The sequence below is a fragment of the Homalodisca vitripennis genome, chromosome 8 (genome assembly GCF_021130785.1).
Source record: "Homalodisca vitripennis isolate AUS2020 chromosome 8, UT_GWSS_2.1, whole genome shotgun sequence".
Taxonomy (NCBI): Eukaryota; Metazoa; Arthropoda; class Insecta; order Hemiptera; family Cicadellidae; genus Homalodisca; species Homalodisca vitripennis.
Window position 1 is genome coordinate 126,092,909 of NC_060214.1, and position 24,555 is coordinate 126,117,463.

The 24,555-nt window shown below is 32.0% G+C and overlaps 1 protein-coding gene across 2 annotated transcripts in view; it reads left to right on the plus strand.

The window, feature by feature from the left end:
- Positions 1 to 24,555, plus strand: part of LOC124368177 (MLX-interacting protein) — a 134,988-nt gene that overhangs the window by 93,642 nt on the left and 16,791 nt on the right. Inside the window, exons 6-11 of one of the 2 annotated variants that reach the window (XM_046825452.1) lie at positions 4,429 to 4,524; positions 7,597 to 8,039; positions 11,656 to 11,818; positions 20,825 to 20,990; positions 22,002 to 22,188; positions 23,557 to 23,688. In XM_046825452.1, coding sequence (XP_046681408.1) covers positions 4,429 to 4,524; positions 7,597 to 8,039; positions 11,656 to 11,818; positions 20,825 to 20,990; positions 22,002 to 22,188; positions 23,557 to 23,688 — 1,187 coding nt within the window. The remainder of the gene's footprint in view (positions 1 to 4,428; positions 4,525 to 7,596; positions 8,040 to 11,655; positions 11,819 to 20,824; positions 20,991 to 22,001; positions 22,189 to 23,556; positions 23,689 to 24,555) is intronic. The other variant, XM_046825454.1, reaches the window with a different exon arrangement.

Below are 24,555 nucleotides of genomic sequence, written 5' to 3' on the forward strand. Positions count from 1 at the left end.
AAGTTTGGCTGTTTATGGAAACATTTGAGTTTGATTTCTAGCAGCAATTATTTGTGACTTGTCTACCGCCATAAGATGTTGTGAAATATATTTTTTAGTACAGTGGTACGATTTTGTTATTATAATAATGTATAGAACAATAACACAGAGTAATAAGTACCTTATTACTCTGTGACAATAATAAGTTGGATAATTTTTTTTGTTTTGAAATGGGTTTACATCAGTAGCTAGTAGATTATGAAAGAAAATTAAATTCTTATGATTTACTTCAGATCACTTCTATGATTTACGTACTATTTCTTTTGCTATTATAATTCTTCATCCTCAATGTGACAACCATTTAGGTGTTAGTAGACAATTTTAAATGGAAGCATTTTGTTCTCTTTTTTTAGTTTTATTTATTTTTTGTCTCTAGCATCCGCACTTACTTACAACTCAAACTTTTGTAATCTGTATTTACAGAATGATATGGTCTAATTTATGTCTGGTATCCTAAACATTTAAATAATAATAATTTATTCAGGGTGGTTCAAATTAAATTTGCGTCATTGATTGTGTTATTTTAATTTTAGTCACGCTTTCCTTGTCATTATGATGTTCAGATTAACATGCAGCTTGTTCTATACTTTCATTTAATATTTCATAATAAATTTAATAATACTATTACTCATCTTTAGAGATGAAGAATAAGCATTAGTATTATGCTATAGGAACACTAAAGTAAATCTATAGTATACTATGTTCTAGAGTACATTATGTTATAGAAGAATAGTAATAGAATATTATTGTAAAATATAACAATAGCACACGAGTTTAAGTTTCAATTTTATAACAAGAACAATTAAAACTGATGTAGAGTTGGTTCCGAACATAATTAACACTCTTCATACTTTAAATACACAAGAAATATAATGATTGATGGATAGGTGCATATGCTTTTATTAATATGGATACAACGCTTAATCATAGTAATCCTACAAACAACTACCGCACAAAGCTGAAATGAATATGTTTTATTTTAAATTACCTATTGTGGAAAGGGTTAATTCAATGTGAATGTTGAGTTTAGCTCCAGTTCATCTTCCTCTTAGTCTGGAATCTGATGCTATCACAGACATCCTGGAATCTGTAGTCGATGATCATCTAAAGAGATCCATAAAAAAGTCAGCAACGAAGAAGCTCAAAATGAACTATCTCCCTCGTTTTCACATCCAAGATTACAAAATATAGTGTAATCTAGTTGAAGAGAACTAAAAGGTTGGTGACAATGAAGCTCAAAATGAATTAATGAAAACTAGATTACACTATATTTTGTAGTCTTGGTGTCTCTGATATTGAAACTATGTAGATAGTTCATTTTGACCTTCGTTGCCGACTTTTTTTGGATCTCTTCAGACAAACATGGCTCCAGATTCCAGACGATGCACTAAGGTAAGGGGAAGGTGAACTGGAGTTAAACTCAACATTCACATGCTTACTTTAATGCAAGTTTGAAGCTTAGGACTTATTTCATGGACAGACATGGACAATTGACGAACTTGTTTCAGTGCCTAAATGGAAACTTTGTCAGTTTCTGCTGTCAGCTTATTATGGTGGTAACTTTTTAAATCTACTAAGGGACACTTTCATACAATTTTTTTGTATTATATTGGTCAGTTATGGTAGAAAATCAATGATCATGATTGTTACAACATTAGTAATATAAAATATTGCACTGGTTGTCTGGTAGAGACACATAACAAAACAATAACACACAATAACAAAAGTCATTTTACTACAGCGAATTTGAGATTCAGCCCAAAAATATTCATCATACTATAAAAGTTAGGATATTCGAATGTTTGGACCTCTACAGCTAGTCATATTTTAAAATTTATTTGGTATTCAAGAATTAATATTATTTAACTGTAGAGGAAAATCTAAGAGTTTCTTTAGGTATTAGCTATTTCGCTATTGATATTGTAGTGGGGATTAGGTAATCTATAATGAGCATAAAAAATAAGTCCTAATTTTCTTTTATTGTTATTTACATCTCCTACTGGTACTTTCCCTCTTTATTATAACAATTAAAATTAACAATATTAAAATAAAACTACTCAAATCGAGTACTCGAAAATTAATTACGGACAAGTTGGATATACAAGATCAATTAATTTGCGGAGAGGTTGAGGGCATTTCAGAGCTCCTTGATCGTAAAGCATGATCACGTGGCCAGCATAGCCAATATTCTCGACAGCTCTGTAAACGTTATCTCCTGATAACTGCTATCGCATGTCTACTCTCCCTATGTAATATCACTAATCTTCTAATAAACTACAACCTAGCACTTTGTACCTTCGCCTTCTCGTCCACTCCAGATGAGTGTCAATTTGCATGACAGTTATGAATCGTACGAGTGAAATATTGGCTTGGGAAGTTGGTAGTATTAGTCCTAAAGCACTTTGTAGGGTGTTATTTTATAAACACTCACAAATGGACGCACTTTCCAATTCTCCCTGCTTTATGTTCGATAAAAAAAGTTTTAATTTATAGCCTTTCCGTATTGATTTTTTTTTATATGCAGTTACGTGTTTCATTTGTTTCACTGGAGAGGCAAAACACATGTAATCTTTATATTTAAGCAATATTGACTATGGAGAATGCAGACAGGAGGCGATATAATTATAAAATTTAAAGTGGAGAAATTAAACATATGTTTGGATGTTCCATTTACTCATTTGTTTATTTATTTTAAGAGGTTTAATGTACACTGAAAATAGTGTGCTAGTTTTGGTAGAAGACGAAATGGGGGTATCAAAAGGTTTAAGAAGATGTAATAATATTTTTTCTCAGATTATATTTTCCTATCTTGATATATTTTAAACCGACTGTCAGGCATGTGTGTATATGTATACAGACCAGGGTGTTTATAAAAGGGTGTCACAAACTTATGTGGCTGATAGTACTGATCATTTCAAACAAAAAATGTCATACAAACATAGGTCAAAAAATGTCTTGTTTAGATACTAGCTGCCATTTTATATATTTTGTATAACTATATGGATTTTTTTATTTGTCTTTAAATATTTTCAATATACGCCATTTTGTTAATATCAAAGAAAATAAGACAATTATTGTTTTTTTTTATCTATTCAAACCTATGTGCCAAATTTGGTTTCTTTAGCTTAAATAGTTCTAGAGATATTACTTTTTTTATAAAAAATACAAAATGGCGACCAGCGGCTAAACAACACATTTTTAAATTTATATTTATAGGACTTTTTACTTGAAATGAAGAATACTTTCATCCACAGAAGTTAGTGACACCCTGTGTAATAGTTATATTACTATCACCCACAGAAGTTAGTGACACCCTGTGTAATAGTTATATTACTATCAGCCAGCCAGATAAAGAGACTGTGGTTATTTGATGTGCTGACGATTGGTTTATATTGTGTCACACTAAGAAAACAATGTGATCATCTGAGACAAATATTTTTAACCCTTTTCATAACTTCCCATTTTAACCCCCACCAAAACTTCAAGTTGAAGCAAATTCAGGTTGTGTGCTAAAACATAGTAAATCAGCTCTCAGCTCCTGGACCACTATACAAGTATGGCAAATATCCAAAACAATTCACTTTTATTATTTTTATATTTGAATTCACCTTGACATTGTCTTCTAATTATTAATATTTCATCCTGGACAGAAACTTTTGAAAATGGAATACAAATACTTTATGTTTTAATGCTGAATGTGTTTACAGTTCAATGACTGTAAATAACAACATTTTAAAATTTCATACATATATTTTGCAATGTAAAAAAGTAACGTTTTCATTGTAAAATATAACTATCGTTAACTAATATAGAATGTTTTGCTGTGAAGTTGCCAACTTGTTGGGAACTTATGAAATGTATACAAATTGACATGTACACTTTTTACATCTCCTCAACAAAGTAAACATAGCAAAAGGCATTGTTTTTTCAGGTATCAGAGAAAAATGGTTGAAGCAGAACATTTCACAATCAACAATTGTTGCTTTAGTAATTAAAATATTGATTTATAAATATCTGTAACATAATGTACGTTTTGTGTTTGTAACTTAAAAAAAACTTCTGTTAGAAAAAAAAACTTAGATTTTCTTCTAGGTCAAATTTGTTTATTGCAATAATTTGTCATTATAGATGTTTATGCATTGATTGTGTGACTGAATGAAACTGTTAGGTTAAATATTGTTGATAAATGATTCTGCAATATTTGAATCTTTAAATGCCATTGAATCAACAGTTTTTTTTTTTTTAACTTATCATATGCAGCATTAATTAAGTATACAGCTGATTTATGTTAATTGTAAGGTGAACCCTTTTACTTATTGTGTTTCCCATATATGAGTATATGTTAGGTTCACATATTTAAAATTTAAGGGTTTGTTTTTCTAATTTCAGCCCGGGGAGCAAATTTGGCTGACTTCATCCAGCCCAGCTTAGTGCAACTTCAACCAAATCTAGACGATTTCATGGATACCTTAGAGCCTCTGCAAGGTAAATGAGGAGTAAAACATTATGCTGTGAGTGAAAGGCCAAGAAATACATTTATTTTTTCAAGCGTTTGTAAGAAATAGGCAATAGACTGATTGTCAATTAGACAAATTATAATTGTCAATTAGACTATTAGACAAATTATAAAATGTGCACTGTTTTAGAAATTGGTTTACAGACTCACTTTCTAAAAAAAACTCTTAAATTTTAGATTTTACATGTACTATATAAAGTATTTTGTATTATTTTTCTTCTCATGACTTAGAGAGTCAAACCATACAAATTTCAAACTTTAATTTTTTTCAACTTTTTGTTAAGTTTTGAAAACTTTAACATAAATGCAAACCAGAGTGCTACATATACATACGAGGTGTGCGCTATTAAATAACAAGGCTAATGCTGCTGTGGATCTAGGAGGCATGTGTCAACCGCCATTAATCAACAGCTGTTTAGTGTGAACCTTTCTCTTTACTATGCAGCTAGTCTCGCTTCTGTAAACAGCACCGTTTAATCAGAGCCGATGTTCACGTGATTTTTTGCCGGATAAAATGGTTAGTGTAATAGTAGAGCATTGAATTATTGTGACATTTTACTTTAAGCTTGAAAAAACTGCTACTTAAACTAATAATTTACTGAAAAAAGTGTATGGCAGTGAACGTTTATCCCTGGCACATGTTTTTGAATGGTTTAAGTGTTTTAAAGATGGCAGATAAGATGAAGATTTGTGGCGATATCGCTCTTCAACATTAAAAGCAGACGAAAATGTTGAAAAAGTCGGTAATTTGATTTGGTTTGACCATCGATTAAGTATTCATGCAATTGGTAAAACTGTAGGTATTAATAAAGAATGTACGGAAAATTTGATATGAAAATTTTAACATGTGAAAAGTATGTGGGAAAATGGTGCCTAAAGTTCTAACGTTTGAATAGCAAGAAATTCACCAAAATTTATCTACTAATACTTTGTACGCTATTAAAAATGACCCAAAATTTTTGAAAACGATAATAACATGCGATAAAATGTGGTTTTTTTGCTTATGGTCCGTAATTGAAATGCCAATCCATGCACTGGAAGAGCCCAACTTCTTAGTGCTGAGAGCCAAAAAATATTGAATGAGCAAGTCAAAATTTAAAGCAATGATGATTGATTTTATATATCCATAGGATTGTGCAGCTTCACTGGGTTTCTGAAGGTCAAACAATTAGAGGTACTTTCTAAACTATGCCAAAGATTAAGGAAAAAATGCTCCGAAATTTGGAAGTACAAATCATGGGTTCTCCACCAAGACAATGCGTCAGCTCATTCTGGGGTTTCTGTCAAGAGATTCCTAACCAAGTACAGCATCCCAACGTTAGAACATACACCTTACTCACCAGATCTTGCACCATGTGACTTCTACTTGTTCTCTAAGGTGAAATCAGCATTAAAAGGGACAATATTTGAGTCTGTAGAGAAACTCTAAAAGAGAAGGGGCATGTGTCCTGAAGGAGCTGACTGAAGATGACTTCCAGCACTATTTCCAACAATGGAAAGTTCATATGGAGCATTGTAGAGATAGAGAAGAAGTGTATATTAAAGGTGACAATAAGTGATTATATATAAAGTTAAAATTCAATTGTTTACGATGTCAGTCTTGTTATTTAATAGCCACACCTTGTATATTAACTTCACAAAATATTTAGCCTTGGCAAATTTAATACAATTTTACTATGAACACAGAAATATATGATGTTATGTGCTTCATTTTGGAATTTCAAAACCATTTATTTACATTTTGACGAAGAAACACAAATTGGCAGTTTTTTTTATCCAGCATTGTATCTTTTTATTACTATTTTTATTGTAAAAATCTTGTAGCAAGTGTACAATTCAGTTTTGTCATAAAACATCACAAAATTACAAAAATGATTTACTCAAGGATTTAATTTTAGTCAACAGACCCACTTGTATCAATTTCCATTAACCCTTCATCCGCCAACGTCCGATTGACTGGACCGATGAGATTCAGTCGGACAACACCAACGTTAAACTGGTCAAATGACTAAGGTTTAGACGAAAACCACCAACACCCTACTCATCAGTCATTCAGTAACAAACAAATTAAAACATTCATTTATTAACTTTTAAAGTTTCTACTGTTTTGAACTTCTATTAAAGTAAATAAGACTGCTTGTAAACAATAATTAAGTTGCCAGTTTAGATTACATTGTACCAGCTGTTTGTTTTTAATTATGAAAATTATTTAACAAAATTGTTTTGTATGCAGTAGAGTGAGTACAGCCCAAGGCAGGCAAAAGATAGAAGACTAAGGTACTTTTCAAAAGCTACAAGAAAATTTCCCATCCATTAAGCTGTCCTAAACATATGGAAACTCTAAAAATAACAATTAATAGTGGAATGGCCATTGTCTAATAATTTTATAATACAGTATCATGTTATAACATGTAAGTATTAAAACATCTGTGCTATTGTAAACGTAGTTCTTGTAATATACATTTGTCCAATATTAACTCCTTCCAAAGAATTGTTGAACTGCTTCTCAAAATAGAGTTCTCAAATTTGATGATGAGTGTTGCAGAACTCTATAGAATAAATATGTTTTCGACATTATAAAAACTTTGTTTAGTACCGATTTGTTAGTCTAAAGTAAATTTCTATTAAAAAAAATGATTCTGTTTCGCATTGCCTCGTATTTACTACTACATATAATTAGCTACAAAACAAAATAAAAATAATTGGATTTGCCTAAAAACAAAGTCTATTGTGAAACGTAATGCATTTTAAAACGTAAGGCATTGTAAAATGTGTAAGTAAGCCATGGCGGTTTTGGGTAGTAAAGCTGCCTTGGGTACTAGCATTCAAACGATTAAAAATGTTTCCAAATCCAACACTTAATAGACTATATAGTGTTCTACTTTTATAACATATTGTAACAATGGCAAAAGTCTGAAATACTGTTACACATTATTTATATATAATAATTATAAGTAGCTCTAAATTAGCGTTAACTTTTTAATTCCTTTTTTGTAGTATATTTTAATGTGTCACTTAAGTTTTGATTTGTTTATTTTCAGAGTTTTTTAACAATAAATTACCGCCAGTGCCTGAAGAGACCCTTACTGCCGAGAACTTGTATCGCAGTCTGGGTGGTCCGAGCTACCTGTCCGAACCCAAACGAGAGATGTCCTCATCGTACCAGACTCCGTCACCACCTGCCCCGCCTCCGACCTCTTACTACCAGTACCAGCCTCCGCCCAAGTCCCACCAGCCCGCCCCGCCTCCTCCCAGCTACCCTATGTACAACATACCCACACAATACCAGCAGCTGTCTCCCCCGCCACCCCCACAGCGTACCTCACCCTCACCTCCACGACAGGAGTACGTGTTGCCTCATCCCCCACCACCTGCACCCACCCCTGCCATCACCTATCCCCATGTGCCTATGCGGTCCAAAAGTCTTCCATTGGCGGGCAACCCACCACAGCGGCGAGAGGAGGAACTGTTCGCCATGCCTAAGGTAACCATAAAACTTGAGGGGTTATGTGTAAATGGACGCTTTGGCGGTAAAAAGTGGTTATATACATACGTCATTGTCTCTAGTCCAAATTATCATCAGTCAGTGTGACTTTCTCATTCATTTTTAACTTTTGCTCACATCCATTTTGCATCCTAAGTAGAAAACTAGATTTGGAATCTCATAGATCATTTATAATCCCCACTAGTATTTTAGTAGAATATGATCAGTGTATTACTTGTGTGTTCCATGTGTGTCATCATTCTTACTGTATTAATTCGTAAATTTATTTGTGTACTCAATTCTGAACATATAGACACTTTCATATAGTCCGTATGTGACCGTGTTGTACACATCTCTCAATGAACACAGAAATGGTGGCCGCAACATTTTTGTGGTTGTGATCCTGCAGAATAAAGAGCAATCATGTAATGTTAACACTGTCAAGAAAGTAACATAATTGGTATTTCATTGTGACTTGGTCCACATTTTGAAAATTATGAAATGCCTTTGGAAAAAAGATTTCCTTCTGCCCTGCACCTTTCATGATTCTAATATCCAAATCTCCAATTTTTAATCTGCAATCACTAGTTGGGTCATAAAGTTTTCTTGGTTTTTTTTTTTCATAAAGGATCATAAGAAATCACAATGACTAAGAGTGATTATTTGTATACAAATAAGGGGAACACAATTATTAATAGATAACTGTGGATAATAGAGATACATATTATAGACCAATTTTTTGTTCACCTAAACATTTCAATTCTACATTCAGTTTGTACTCATCACTGTGTATTATGTGAGAGTATATTAACAACAATATCAATCAACTTAAATAGCATTTACCACTTCAGAATTATCGTAAACTTCTCATATTCTGACTAATTTTAATTTGTACCACTTACTAAAGTTTTATATATGTATATCTTTTTGAATGGGCATCACACTTTCTCTGTTGATATATATTTATATAGCACTGTCACTGTATTACTGTTATAAAGTAGTATGGAAGGTTTAATTAAAATTAAATCAGATTTATTTGAATTCAATAAAGGAATCTTGTGATAAAGGTTTTAATTTTAGATAATATGCAGTGTGATGTTGTTGAAATTTTACTTTTATTTACAATTGATTAATTAATTTGTTGAATTGAAATTTTATTGATATTTCAAACTGAACGTGTAACGTTGTAGCCAAGCATAGTTGGTGGCATTTTAGTTGCTTCAAACTGTAATGTCAAATTTATATTCACCAATAAACCTGGCAAAACTGTATTATTTTATTGCAGGTATTACAGTGCTTTTGGTTTTAGTATTACTAATTTTCAATCATGCTTAGAAAAAGCTTATTAACAGGGCTTAAAATTAATTTATTAAGAATAAGAATATTTTTATTGTTGTTCAGACTTACAAAACCATTGACAAAGTTATCCTTACTTAGCAGTATTGGCATGTCACTAACATACTTAAATTCATATTCATATTCAATAGTAGGTACAGATCTATTATCATAACACTATAACTAAACTAAAACATATTATAATATCCAAAATGTTGTAATAATGCTAGTCCCTATTTGGAATTTTCTCAACTTTTTTTACCTGATGAACTGGATTGAACTGGTATGAAAATAGGTGATCTAATCCTCTTTTTTTGTCTTTTGCAAGTTAAGAACAGTTTGCGATACTTTTATCTCACCTCAAGTATGTATTATTCCTCTTGATTTATGATGTGTTTTGATAAGATAAACGAAGACAGAATGTCTGCCAGTGTGTACATTTTCAAGGGAATTTCATTTTTGTTCTGAGTGCTTAAAAATTATGAAGATAAGATTTTAAATAACAATAACTTTCACAGAATCTTGAGTGGTCTAGTTTACGTTTTTTAAACGTCAGTCATTCACTAAAAAATGTTTAGTTGGCAATCGTGACTATCGAAACGTTGATTGTTAAGTCAGAGAACTGACTCAGAGCTTTCTATTGTTACTAGATCCTCTTCAAATTGAAGTGGTGTAACCATTTACTCTGAATTCCCTTAAAATCCCTTTAGTCTGTTGGGTAAAATTTTTAAACGTGTTAAGTAATCAATAAACAAAGATTTAACAACCAATATAAATATTTCTCCTATTATATAATATCAAAATTTTATTTCATTTTGGCTTTTAAAACCAGATAAGATGACTTTCAAGGAAGAAATAAAGTTAAAACATGACCACAATTTTTTTATCATAACGCTCAAAAACCACTGTTATTGATACTTTAGTTGGTCTATGAAGTGATTTTTTTTTGTTACCTTATGACAGGGATCTGAAAAATCATGTGGTGCACAATTTAAGCTCTTTAGTGAGTTAATCTAAAATGTTCACATTGTTTTAGAATAAGTAAAATAACAGCCGTTTTTCATTCGTCAACTTGACATTATGACTATGCTCAGTTTTTATTTAATAAAAATCAGACAAAATGTGTAAGTTTAAATTTTGTTTTCCGTTTGATAAAAATTACTGTCACCATACAGAAAACTTTCTTTTGACACATGTATTTGTTTCTATGACCTTGGCTTTTACTTGTTTGTAAAACACAATTGCTTACTGAAACAACCACTTTTGTTTTATTGATGAAAACTACAAATGTAGGGGAGGAGTTTTCTACATTAATGGCAATGTTTATTTAGGATTTTTAATATTTTTAAGGAAAGCAAATGTAAGCCATATGAAAATTTGTATTGCCCTCCATGTGATTCAAATCCATGACCTCTTCATAAAATACTTTAAATGTCAACCATAATACTTTGAAAAACGTATGTGAAGTTTTTATAATAAATATTAAATTCAAATTCATAAATGGTTTGAAAAAATTCAAATCTAGTATAAATTGTATATATTTTAAATGAGATTTTTCTTCCACTGAACAAATTTAATGCCAAAAACATATGGCATCGCATTAAGTTTGCACAAAACATTTATCAATTATAATAAATATTCTTTATTCAGAAACCAAAATTCTATTTTAATCATTCATAAATTGTTTGGTAAATTGGGAATTTTATGAGTATAAATAAAGATTAGTCTGTTTATTTGAATTTCTCAACCAAGATAGACTAATGTAGGCATTGTTACATTATAGAAAGCAGCCCTACTAAATTCATGTCGGTTTCCGTTACTAAATGAGAATTGGAACTTTATAAAAATCCAGGAAGATACCTGAGGCTTTTTCAGAAAATGTGAAACAGATTCCCCATATAGAATCTGTAAATACTCATACCCATTAGAAATTCCAAACTAATTTATAATTTTATTTCAATGGAAGTGAAGGATATCTCATTCCTTCACTAATCTAATCTTTACAACATTTGAACCTTGCAAATGTTGGGTTCAGCTCCATGTCATCTATCGCCTAGTGCAGCGTCCGAAATCTGATGCTGTCACAGATTTCATTCCTGGAATTTGGAATCAGGCTGACTTTTCGGATTTCACAGTCAGATATCAGACGCTGCGCTAAGTGGAAGGTGAAATGTAGCTGAACTCAACATTCAGATTGTATCAACTATAGCCACGTTGTGTGTAGGTGAACCTTGTGCCATTTCCCTAATTTTACATTCACACCTTTTGCTCTTGTATGTAGGTGAAGGCTTTCAACCGATCTCGCAGCGGCTCATGTCTGTCCAGCACGGTCAAGCACCCCCCGCCTCTAGTGTCCGCCAACAGTGACCCCCAGTTGTCGGTGCCTTCACAGTCCTCCCACCCTCACCACTCCAGTGCCTTGCTCGCCAAACTGCTGACATCCAGTAGGTGCCTACTCTGGTTCACATTTTTGTTTGTTTTAGATTATTCTCATCAGCTGAAGCACAATAAATGGGATATTAACCCTCTCCCAATCGTGGCTTCTGGTGCTACCGAGCTGAATTGATTCACCTCCTCTACGAATGGGAGAACAGTATTCCGTTTTTATAATTTTGACAACCCTATAAAAAAAAAAAACTGTTATTTACGATACAACATTGTAAAGATTATTACATTCTCTATATACTGATATTTGAAAAATTTGTAAGTTTTATCATTATTATGCAAACTCTGACTGGACCTGCCATCTTAGTAGTAAATAATGAATAAACTAACAGCAAACTGTGAAAAGAACATAACAATATGACATCAGTAAAATAGTAGTTGCAGAAAATTACAAATAGTTTCCAATAATTATGTTAAGCTATAACAAACAGGTGTATTATGTCGTTTTTTAAAAGGAGTCATGATGAAAAACGACCAAAGCATTGCCAATGAAGAGATTGATAAAGGGTTTTGTATGTTACTCCTAGATAGCATTCATAGGAATAAAAACATTCAATGATTGAGGACAACAATGCTGTTAATAGATATTTCCATTAGCAGTTTCAATAGTAGCTGCATTATGGCAGCTCAATGCAGTTGGGTGTGTGCCAGTTAATGTAGCTTATTGGAGCTATATAAAATAAGACATATATGACATAGGCAGACATAAATATTGTACAAAAACTTAAGGTTTTGATTAATTTCCACTGTTTATATAATAACTTCATTAATTGTGAACAAAATAGCATAAACTACTCTATGAAAAAAAAATCCATCAAAAATGTATAAAATATATTTATTCTTAGTTTTTTATGCAGACAAATGGATTCTTATTAAAGTTTTATTAAAACCTGCAAAAGAAAAATCAACTACCAAATTTCTTTTACTTGGTTGTTTTGTAACACCATTATTTGCATTGACACTGGTGAGAAATGTAATTTTTTTAGATCTTGCAATTATACATAATAAAAAACGTTTATTTCAAAATTTCTATTTAAGAGGCAGACCAATGAGTTAAAGAAATGTTTTAAAGAGAACATAAAAATCACTGTTTAAAATCAAAGTTTTATTGGCAAGTTTGTGATTTTATGAAAAACTGTTGATTTCATCACTCGTTTTATTCCATACTCAAAAACCATTTTCTTGTTATAGCTGAATAAAATAAATAGGAACTGAATTAAGAATTAAAAGTTCTATTAGAGTATGTAAACAATAAATACATCTCACTATGAAGATGACAGTGTCATTGTGAGCTAACATCTCTTTGGGGTAACAGATATAACGAGGAACTAGAAACAATCTGCAGGTTGCAACAGATGTAAAATAAGGAACTAAGTTTATTTAAATACAATCAAAGTGCATTAAAATGGCGAGTAATGAGTGGCCCGGCATCATTGATTATGATTTTATTGTCGTGTATCAGAGCTTTCTCGCGTTCTTTAGTAGAAAGAGTTCAGGAACAAACAAATCAAATATATTGAAGTAAAATGTGATTAACTCTTGTATCTACAGTAATAATAAGAATATTTATTTTAAAACTAATGTGCTTCGTAAAATGATTTTACTTTTAAATCAGAAGGATCAGATCAGTTTGAGTTCTATGACTCTATTAGTGTAGGCTGCAATAAAATTATCTTCAGTATTCCCCTATGAAAACAATGTTAAACCTCGTGAAGATTTATGCTCTTATTTCGGTTTGTAGCACTGTGGGACCTGTTTAATTTTAAATATATAATTAATAAAACAACATTTTCATTGGTCATTAATAGCACAAAACATTGCAATCATGGCAAGAAGGCAATGTAGTGAAATAGGTCAAGTTTATTAGTTACACTTTGGGTGTTCCATAACAGCAATTTCAGATAATAATTGCTCAATTTTGAGGGCATATCAAAGCGCAAAACCGGCACTAGGTTGTAAACACTTAAGGTATTTTTTCCTCCTCTACAACTTAACAAGTATAAATGACTCAAAAAAGAATACAAAAGCAGAGATTTGCTTAGCCAAAGTACAACAACAATGTAATAAATAAGTTATCTAAGAAAACCAAGGCCACAGAGTCTTATAAATAAAACCATGAAACCAAAAATAGTAAACCTGTACAGAATGAAATGAACCGAGATTTGAATACAAACTAGTTTAATGAATATTTTATTAGTAGTGTTGACGAGTTTAGTTCCAATATTCTTGCTGGAAACAACGATAGTAACTTTTATTTGACAAAACATGTTTCTTGTAGAATTGAAATGTTAAATAATTTTAATTTTAAGCAATTCTGTGTTGATGATGTATACAAAGCTACATGCTTGGGTCTGATGATGTATACAAAGCTACATGCTTGGGTCTGTATGGTCTGAATGGTCCTATAAAGTTAGCCTCCACTGATATTGCTGTAGTACTTGCATACTTGTTTAACTTCCCAAAAATCTTGAAGGTTAACAAAGTAGTACCTGTATGTAAGAAAGATCCTATGAATTTTAAAGTAAGTTTTAGGCCTATATCTGTAATACCTATGATATCAAAAGTTTTGAAATTCTGCTATATAAACGAGTTGTTACCTTTTTGAAGGACAATAATGTATTCTCAGTAAGGCTTTAGAAAAAAACCGATGTAATATCAATGTGCCTAAAGTTTGTAAATAATTATTTAAATAATATTCAAATTTAAAATAGTGTTATTTTTAGGTCCCTTGATTTATTAAAAGTTTTCAACACTGTTGACCACAACATACTAGTCTCTAAGCTATCTCAGTATGGTTTTGCTACTGTTCTACTTTTTTTTATACCCTATCTTGCTGATCGCCACCAGTCTGTCTTTCTAAACAGATGTTTTTCAAAAATTATTCCAGTGTCACAAGGTGTACCCCAAGGCTCTATCCTGGGGCCTTCTCTTTTCATACTGTAAGTTAATGACCTACTATCCTCATTGGCTAGGGGGTCAGCAGTTATATGTCTGCCGACGATCTAGGTCTGAATGTTTGTAGTGACTTGGAAATTGATAATTAGAGATTAATGAATAACAAACTGGTGAGATTGTTGATTGGTGTGCTGCCAACAAACTTTGTTTGAATCAATATAAAATTATTGATCTTGAATTTATTATTTGTAATAACGTAAGTAATTTTAAATCCGCAAAGTTTCTGGGTATCAATATTCAAGATAAGAATCAAAAATCTTTATTAGTCATCAAAACATCATTAAAATGCATTGACATGTCAAGAAGTCAAGAAGTCAAGAAGTTTATTAGCCATTGGTCACAACAATATGAAATAGGCATCGTCAAAATATACAGCACTGATATTTACAACAACAAAATTAGTTATTACAATATTGTACTATAATTATACTAATTTTATGACCAAGTAACAGGTTTAATATAATCTATGAAGAGTGTGCACATGGTTTGTTAATTACGTTATAGCTAATACAGTATAGAAAAAATCAGAAATCTACAAATCAAACTAATCAAAAAATGATATTTATGTCAGAATCTAAAAATTCTTTTAAAGAGTATAATGGATTGCATATGAGCCAGTTACTTATCTTTAGTTTAAAAATATTGAAAGGAGTCATTGTAGCAGATGCAGGCAGCTTATTATAAAAAGTTATGCAATTGAATTTAAAAGAGTTGCCGGTTTTGACTAGCCTGTGCTGAGGGAGATCTAATTTGTTTTTACCCCTGGTATTGTGTTGATGAAAATCTTGTCTGGTATTGAAATCTGTAATTTGTAATTTTGTATAGACTAGTATATGAAAAATGTAAAGGTTAATAACTGTCATGAATTTGAGATTGATAAAAAGTGGTTTGCAATGTTCTAGAGAGCTGCTTCTACTGATGGTTCTAACTACTTTTTTTTGAATGAGAAGAATATCATTCACAGCATTGGAGTGACCCCACAAAACAATGCCATAGGAAATGTGTGATTGAAAAAAGGCAAAATATGCCACTCTCAAATATTCACAGCTAACAAAATCCCTCAGTTTCCACATTAGATACAAGACTCTAGATATTTTTCTACATACATGGTCAATGTGTGATTTCCAATTAAGCTTGCTGTCAAGATGAAAACCCAACAATTTTACAGATTGATCTTCATAATTCATCTTCACATCATCACCAAAGCTTAAATAGAATATTAGGTCACAATATATTAAATTAACTGTTAATTCAAGTGAAAACCTGACTGGCCGAGATGAAACAATAATATCTTATGTTTAACTAAGCATGAACAATCAACAATAAATACATGTATTAACAGATTCTACAGAAAATCAAGATAATTTAAGATGAGTTACGCATATTGACCATGTTGCTACTCGAGTGGCCAAGGGTTTGTTTTTGTTAAGAGTGTTGAAAAATAATGTATTTGTCATAAAAATGTCATATTTTTAGTCATTTAAGTTATGGAATTTCTTTATGGGGAAATTCTCTATCTGCCAAAAGACTCTATTTTACAAAAAACAGGATAACAGAATAATTTGTAATATTCATTCCTGTGAACATTGTAAACCACATTTTATCAAACTTGGAGTTCTTACACTGCAATGTGTTCAAGAATGTATACAATGAATACTCTGAACATATTCAAGCAATGTTTAAAACATATTATTAAAGAACTTTATCTATAGAAGAATAGAAGTTATAGAATACTGTAGAGTATAGAAGAATTTTAGGCTTAAGTGACTTTGGCTGAAATAAATAATGTAGCCTAATGTAAAATCTTTTGAACCTTGTCATACATTGTTGAAATAATGTGACCGACAAATAAAGCTTGATTGATTATTTGATTGATTAAATATGCATTGAAACGCTATTTAGTTTTTTTTTTTCAAGTGTACACTTGTTAATATTTAAATATTTAAACAATGAGGTATAGCAAAGTTTAGATTTTTTATTAATAAATAACAATAAAAAATAACGAGTGAAACTAAAGACGTTTGGATTAAATCTTTAAAACAAGATATCCCATCCTTCTATGACTGAAGGTGAAAATATAAAACTTAAGATTGTTCTTATTGGGAAAACTCAAGATTATTTTATTATAGCTCTGGCTCTTAATGAGCATATCAACAGTGTCTCTCAGCTGATAAAACACAGATTGAATCAATTCTGAAAATAGATAAAAATTACTTCAGTTAGGGAAATGATGTCTGCTCTTGAACTGACACAATCTTGTCATTGAGGTCTGGGTTCGACTGGGCACGTTCCATATAGATCTCTGCTTTAAGGTAGTGTAACAAAGTATCAGGCAGGTCGTGCTAAAAAAACAATCTGTTTTCATTCAGCTCAGCCACTTTTTGTTATATATTTCAAGTTCTACATCAGTTAATCTACAATTAAAGTTAAACATTACAGTAGTTCAAAGACCTGTAATATCAAATTATAAAAAAACGTTCCCAACAATAATGTATTTTCCAAAATGCATTGGTTTGTAATGTGTAATTAACCAACTATATTACCTTTCATATATTTGTATTCATATTATAGAATGTAGTTGTTATGAATTAATCTTTAAGAAAATAAGAACTACATGTTGGTTACTAGTAATTCTGTTAGTTTGTAATGTTTTTTTTTTTTTTTTAAAGAAGGACATTTAGTTTAAGAAATTTACTCTTAATTGAGTAGTATTAATAAATCTTGAAATTTGATTTGTATTGTGAAGTATTACACAATATGTGTAACACAATGTGGTGTGGATCTCTGGACGGATTCCATTAAGAAATGTCAAACTGAAAGATTTGCCAAAATATTTACTGAATATTTATTTGTTATACAATTCCAATGTCTGTCTGAGATGTATTCTAGTTACCAACATAGGCTGTGCTAAAAAGTCACACAAACTGTAAAAATTCATATTTCTTGGGAATTTAGGAGCGCCCATCATTGGATCACAAAATTCTGTGACCCACCTAATATGAATTGAACATCTATTGGCTGAACATGTCTCTCCACAGTGAGACCGATATATTATTAGATTGTGATTGTATTAGCAATGATTTGATGTGGTGTAAACAGGAAAACTCAGAAGAAATTCGTACAAGGTTTGTTTGAAAAATATAACCTCTGTTATATTACCTCTGTTTGCTGGCCTATTATTGCACGAACTGATCATCTCAGATAGTTTGAGGGTGGTGGAGGAGGAGCTCTTCTAACACCACCACTAGCAAACTGCTGTGCTCCGGCCTGTCAGTGAGTCACTACAACTGAACACATTCCGCAAAGAACTAACTCTTTGATGTTTTGCTATAAATTTGGCCATCTGCTTCAGATATAATCTCTATGATACAAAAAGCTTTAGGTGATGCGTTTACCAGTTATATTGATATAAAGAGTAATTTAGGCAGTCCTAAGATGGCAGCATTGGAGTGGAGAGTGGACAGTGATCTGGCACGCATTAACGTCCAGTGATGGCTAAACTGAAGTTGTGTGTCCGGTAATCTACATCCGATTGTACGGGAGTCGGAAAAAGATCTTGGGATCTCAAACCTGCGTTTTGTCACATTTCACAAGAATGATACACATTTATTACTGGTAAAGATTACATGGCAATTTGTCATACATTGTCACATTGAACACACACTTATTATACATTTTTAATATTAAGAGCAATTTTCTATTATTTCACAAAAGAAAACTCACAATTATCAATAATTTATTGGATAATTGTGAGTTTTCTTTTGTGAAATAATAGAAAATTTATATTCCAATAAGAAGAGCTCCTCCTCCTTCATTAAGAGCAATGTTTGTCCAAATTTAAAAAAAGAAGCAATACATAAAATAAATTAAAAAATCAATTAAAACAAGTTAATTAAAAACATCTTTACAACACTGATAAAAGAGTTTCCTAGGATCAACAATAATCAACAACGGTCATCATTAATCCCAAAAACTTCATCCACTTCATAAAATGGGTGTTCAAAGAGGAAAAAGCTAATTTGTCTTTTGAATATACCAAATGGCAGTGATCTTAATCTATTTGGTAGTGCATTCCATAATTTTAGTCCAAGAGATAATTTTGCTAATGAATATTGTTTGGAAGTTGGTTTTTTGATTACAATATAGTTTTTGTGTTATATTGGATATAGCCAATATTTACTATGGATGTTTTGATGTGTTAAGTTGTTTGACCTAGCCATATAAAGCAACAGTTTATACACAACTAAACAAGGGACTGTTGTAATATGAAATTCTTGAAATTTTTGTTTACATGAATCTTTATAACCAATAACAGAAATATTACGTACTGCTTTTTTTTTGTATTAATACAACTTCATTAATGATCTTTTTAAATGTATTTAACTATATTTCAATACCATAAAACAGTTGAGATTAAAAAAATGCATGATTTTCTACGTATCAGCATTTAAGTTTTTTGAATTCAAAATGTTATTTGTTATGTATTCTTGTTTAATTTTTTTCTTAGCAGACTTTCATATTTTTGCTTTGGCATTTTTACAAGATTTTTAATTACAAAATTATTATGAAGATTTGAAAATGATCAGTGTTTCAGTACTCGTGCTCATTACAGGCCTACCAGACCGTGGTTTATTCTCCGCTGAAATGCAGCCATTTTGAATCACCCAAACCACTATTTTTATCTGAGTACCACCCATGTTAACGTCAAAAGCTTTGAGTATCACGGATGTTATCTCTGAACCAGGTTCTACAAACTCTGTGCTCATTGTGAAATGTGACACTAGCACGTAGGTAGTAACATACAAAGCAGAGTGTTGTTACTCACGGACAGGTCCGAGAGTAGGGAATGTCTGGCGGTAGTCTACGAAGAAGAGTCCCCCCTCTATCCTCAAAATCAATCTGAGAAGGCCAGTCACGTAATAATATGCCATTAAAAAGAACTCATATATTGGTTATGTAAACTTAAGAACTAGGGTATGGCAGTTGATGCCAATACAGTGAAGTGGAAATGGCGCTACCAGTGCTGTAACTGTGATATACAAACACTTTACTACTTTACATTGTTCCCTTCTGAAATATCTAGTAGTACTGCTACTATTAATAATGGTACACAGCTGCTGAAGTTGTATGTAGTGTTTAATTCAGCTGTAAATACATTTGTTTTCATATTCTTATAAGTTTCTAAACATGCCAATAAATTAAAGAAAGATAAAGCATTGTTCTATTATGGTCAATGTAGGCTATTAACACTAATTACATTTCTACACTTATTGCTAGCTTAAGTTATTAAATTAATACAAAAAGAAGCACTTTGGATACATTTTAAAAGCTGTTGATGAAGTGGCAAAATACAATTTTCGTTAATTTGAAGTGTTGTTGGTACCTATCACTGTTATACAATTTTCGTTAATTTGAAGTGTTGTTGGTACCTATCACTGTTGCCAATTTTATTAAGTCTTGTATATGTGTTATGTAACTAATAGGATAAATGTGATATTTCTGCCCAAAGCTAGCAAAGTGACTAAGCTAACTGTGATATTTCTGCCCATAGCTAGCAAAGTGACTAGGTTAACTGTGATATTTCTGCCCAAAGCTAGCAAAGTGACTAGGCTAACTGTGATATTTCTGCCCATAGCTAGCAAAGTGACTAGGTTAACTGTGATATTTCTGCTCAAAGCTAGCAAAGTGACTAGGCTAATGTGATATTTCTGCCCAAAGAAAGCAAAGTGACTAGGCTAACTGTAATATTTCTGCCCATAGCTAGCAAATTGACTAGGTTAACTGTGATATTTCTGCTCAAAGCTAGCACAGTGACTAGGCTAATGTGATATTTCTGCTCAAAGCTAGCAAAGTGACTAGGCTAATGTGATATTTCTGCCCATAGCTAGCAAATTGACTAGGTTAACTGTGATATTTCTGCTCAAAGCTAGCACAGTGACTAGGCTAATGTGATATTTCTGCCCAAAGCTAGCAAAGTGACTAGGTTAACTGTGATATTTCTGCTCAAAGCTACCACAGCGACTAGGCTAATGTGATATTTCTGCCCAAAGCTAGCACAGTGACTCAGACGTACAACAACCAGGGTGCCATCTACAGTGGTCCAGAAAGTCTGAAAATGCCTGGGTCGAGTCCCTCCCTCAGCTCTCCATACTACAAGCCCACAGACAGGCACATGGAGAAGAGCACACATCGTTCTGTGATATACTCTACGCAAACGTAAGTTACGTTAATATACGTACATTATACGTATCTTTTACAGCTACTTTATTATACACATTCAACTCTTTAGCTAATTTTGGCCAAACAAAAAGAGTCATTAAAAAAAGTTTTAAAGACAAATTAAAAAATACGGACAAACTCACAAATCAGATATTGTCAAAAATGCATTAGAAACGAATCACCCCTCTAAAAATGTCATATTATAAAAAATCAGTTTGCAAACAAGAAGAACTTGACGCTTATGAAACATTATACATAAAAAAACATGAAGATAAAATATTAAACAATAATTTTGGACAGATTCAAAATTCACCTTTCCTTTCAAATAGAACTAAATTGTTTTTAACCCAAACTTTTATACATATTTACTACGCTTTTAAATATACAAATCTTTTATTAAACTTTATTCAGTTGATAACTGTATTTAAATTGTAAAATTATTTATACTGTTTCATATTGTTTGATTCACACTTAACCATGACATCTTAGATGTTGAAAGGCCTTGTGTACAAAATTAAGAAGTATTGGAGGTTTTTGTGTTTCTTTTAAAGAAATAGTAAGAAAAGTTTGTTCACCTTTAAATTTTACCGCTACGCAGTTAACAATTTGCCAAACTTTGATGGGTTGTTTGAGTATATTTACAAAATCATTTATATCTCTGTATTCCTTATAAAATTGGGCAGTTTTTATATATTTTAGATTTCCTTTAAAACATTTATGATGATACTAAAATAATGCTAGAAAGAACTTTATGTACAATTAAAAAAAACTTCATTTATCTTGTGTTAACAGTTTTTAAAGTTCATATTTATTATTTTATTTTGAATTTTGAACATTTAACATTGCACAGATCTAGGGTTAAATTTGTTTACTGTAGATCTCATTTGTGCATATTAAATTAATGCGGATCTATTTGTACAGCAGTGTACACATTTTTGTGTGTGCGAGTTTCAACACTGTGTTAATGATGGAACAAAAGTGGATCAGGATGCATATTTCTTCTTGCAGGGACAACGGATCTCTGAACCTATCGTCAAACCGGCCAGACAACCGGATAGCTCCAATCTACGAGACGTTCACATTTACCGCGACGCCTGGCAGCGCTGGCAGGAAGGGCAAGTCCAGTGTGGCGATGCTGCCCCACCCCTCCACCAGTGGAATGATGTTACAGCAGATGTCGCCAAACACATCACAGGTAAACTGCTCACTCAATGTTGCATTTTTTGTCTATATTATTTTCTTATTAAATATACTTCTGATTATTGTTATTAACACACCCGCTGCTGAGACAAATTTGACTGGTCATGGTTAATGCGAGAAAATATATATATTTTTTTAACTTACCCAAAATGAAGTCAGAGCAGCCAAAAAGGTTGTCCAGGTAAACCCCATTGCCAGATTTGGTGACATTATAACTGTAACAACAATTGTTGGCAGCTGTACCTGGCGCTGGTCCCCGCTTAGTCAGTACTGTAGGACACTGGGTATATTACTCCCGAATGGCACTGTCACTCACGGAAGACATTGCACAAATAGTAAAAAAAATTGTTTTGTGTAAAAAACTGAAAACAGTCCATAAACATGGAAAAATAGATCTTGAATAGGAATTGTCCTATTCACTCATAGTCTTTCACTAGTTCATTGTTGTCCTCCATATTGCATAAATACAATAATAAACACACATACACAGTCACCTTACACCATACACCACACAGAAAACAATACAGCACAGCCAGCGAACGAAAATTGCGGACCACGAACGGAAAGGGAATAAACAACGTATGAAATAGGCACAACACGCGGCAAACGGAACATTTCCACTGCTAGGCTCACACTGAGACAATGGGGGCCAAGCGAGAAGATGTCTGTTATTGTTATCATCCGCATGGCACGCTGTTATTGTTATCATCCGCATGGCACGCCAGTTTTCCATGACAACAATTGTCGTCACCCGCAGGGAGTGTGTTAACAACCAAAACAGTATCACGAAAACTAAAATTTAGTTACATGGGTATGACTCATACCTTTTAAACAAGATATCTTGCAAAACTCTATGATATGAAATAAAGTAGTCAAATGGTTTAATCTTAAGGTTTCATTGCATAATGTTGTTTACATTCAGTTAATTCACAGCTTTATACTATAATTTTTGAATACTATTCAAACCATTAGAAGATGAAAAAATACTGTGATTGACATAAAGTCAACTGCCAACCCCAAGTAAGGGTGTATTTGTCCTCTTAATTGCTTGCTCCAAATTAGGGGTAGATTAATGACATTCTAGCTTTTGATGAAAAATACAATGAAGTCAACCATCAGTTCCAAAGTGCTAAAATTTTACATTTTCTTAGAATACGAATAAGATGAGCACTAAAACATTAATCTCTTAAATAATTATTTTTCAAATGGATAAAGCCATAAAAGTTAAAATCATAAAAAGCTTCTTCAATTTTGTTTTTTAGGCTTAGGGATATTAGTCAGTATCGGAAAAGGTGTAACCATGTTGCTCTGATGAGTTTTAATGTGAACGGATATCAACGAAAGGTTTTGTGTCTATGTACAGGTAATCAGCAGTGCAAGTAACAGTCCGAAGCATCCCGACTCACCCGGAACCAACGACTGCCTCAGCTTGTCACCCCTCAACGTCAACGTGGGTAGTCCTCAGTCACCCTCAGGCACGGTTGGTATTTATAAGGTAATTTGCACTCACAACCTTCACGTTACATAACAATCCAATGAACTTAACTTAACAAGTAGTTTGCGTTCCATTCGATGTGTTAACCCTATTCTGGCCAAGCACCACAGATCGGCACATCTGCACATTGCTACTCTTTTGTGATTAACCCTTTGCGGACAGACATGGATACATCCGCTAAAGACTATGTTCTTAGCTGGTGATTTGCGGATACATCCATCAGGTTAAAACAAAACCATACCAATTTAATTTTTATGTGAAACCGTCAAAACAAATATATGGTGCACATTCACATACAAAATTACTGTACCAAGCCTATAAACTTCACTTATTTTGACATTATTCAGCTGGCTGCAAATTTTTAATATTGACACTCCATTAGCTTTACTAGATCATTTCCATATTCTATTTGCCTCAATATATCTGACATATGAAATGAGAACACCAATCACATTTAATTTTTCCAAGTATTAAAACAATTATTATTGCATAAGGGGTAAAATGACTTGTCCATTAATATTATTAGTAATATTCTAGTATTCTATAGAATATATTTTTTATGCATTTTGACACTTTTCAACCAAAAAGTTTTACTGTTTTCTAAACTTATTTTATGAAATAACTGTATTATTGTAGAGTAACACAATAGCTTTTTGTAAAACAAGTGCTATTTATGCTGCTTTTTTTGTTTTTTGCAGGTGTAGCCAAATTTAAATCAACTATTTCATAAATGTAAAATTGATTACAAAATATAGATATTTTTAATGTAGTATTGTAGTGTTTCTTTGAACAAGACCATTTTGTAATTAGTGTCTCTGTACAACATATACTTTTTTAATTTACATATATCATATTTGTGTTTCATAG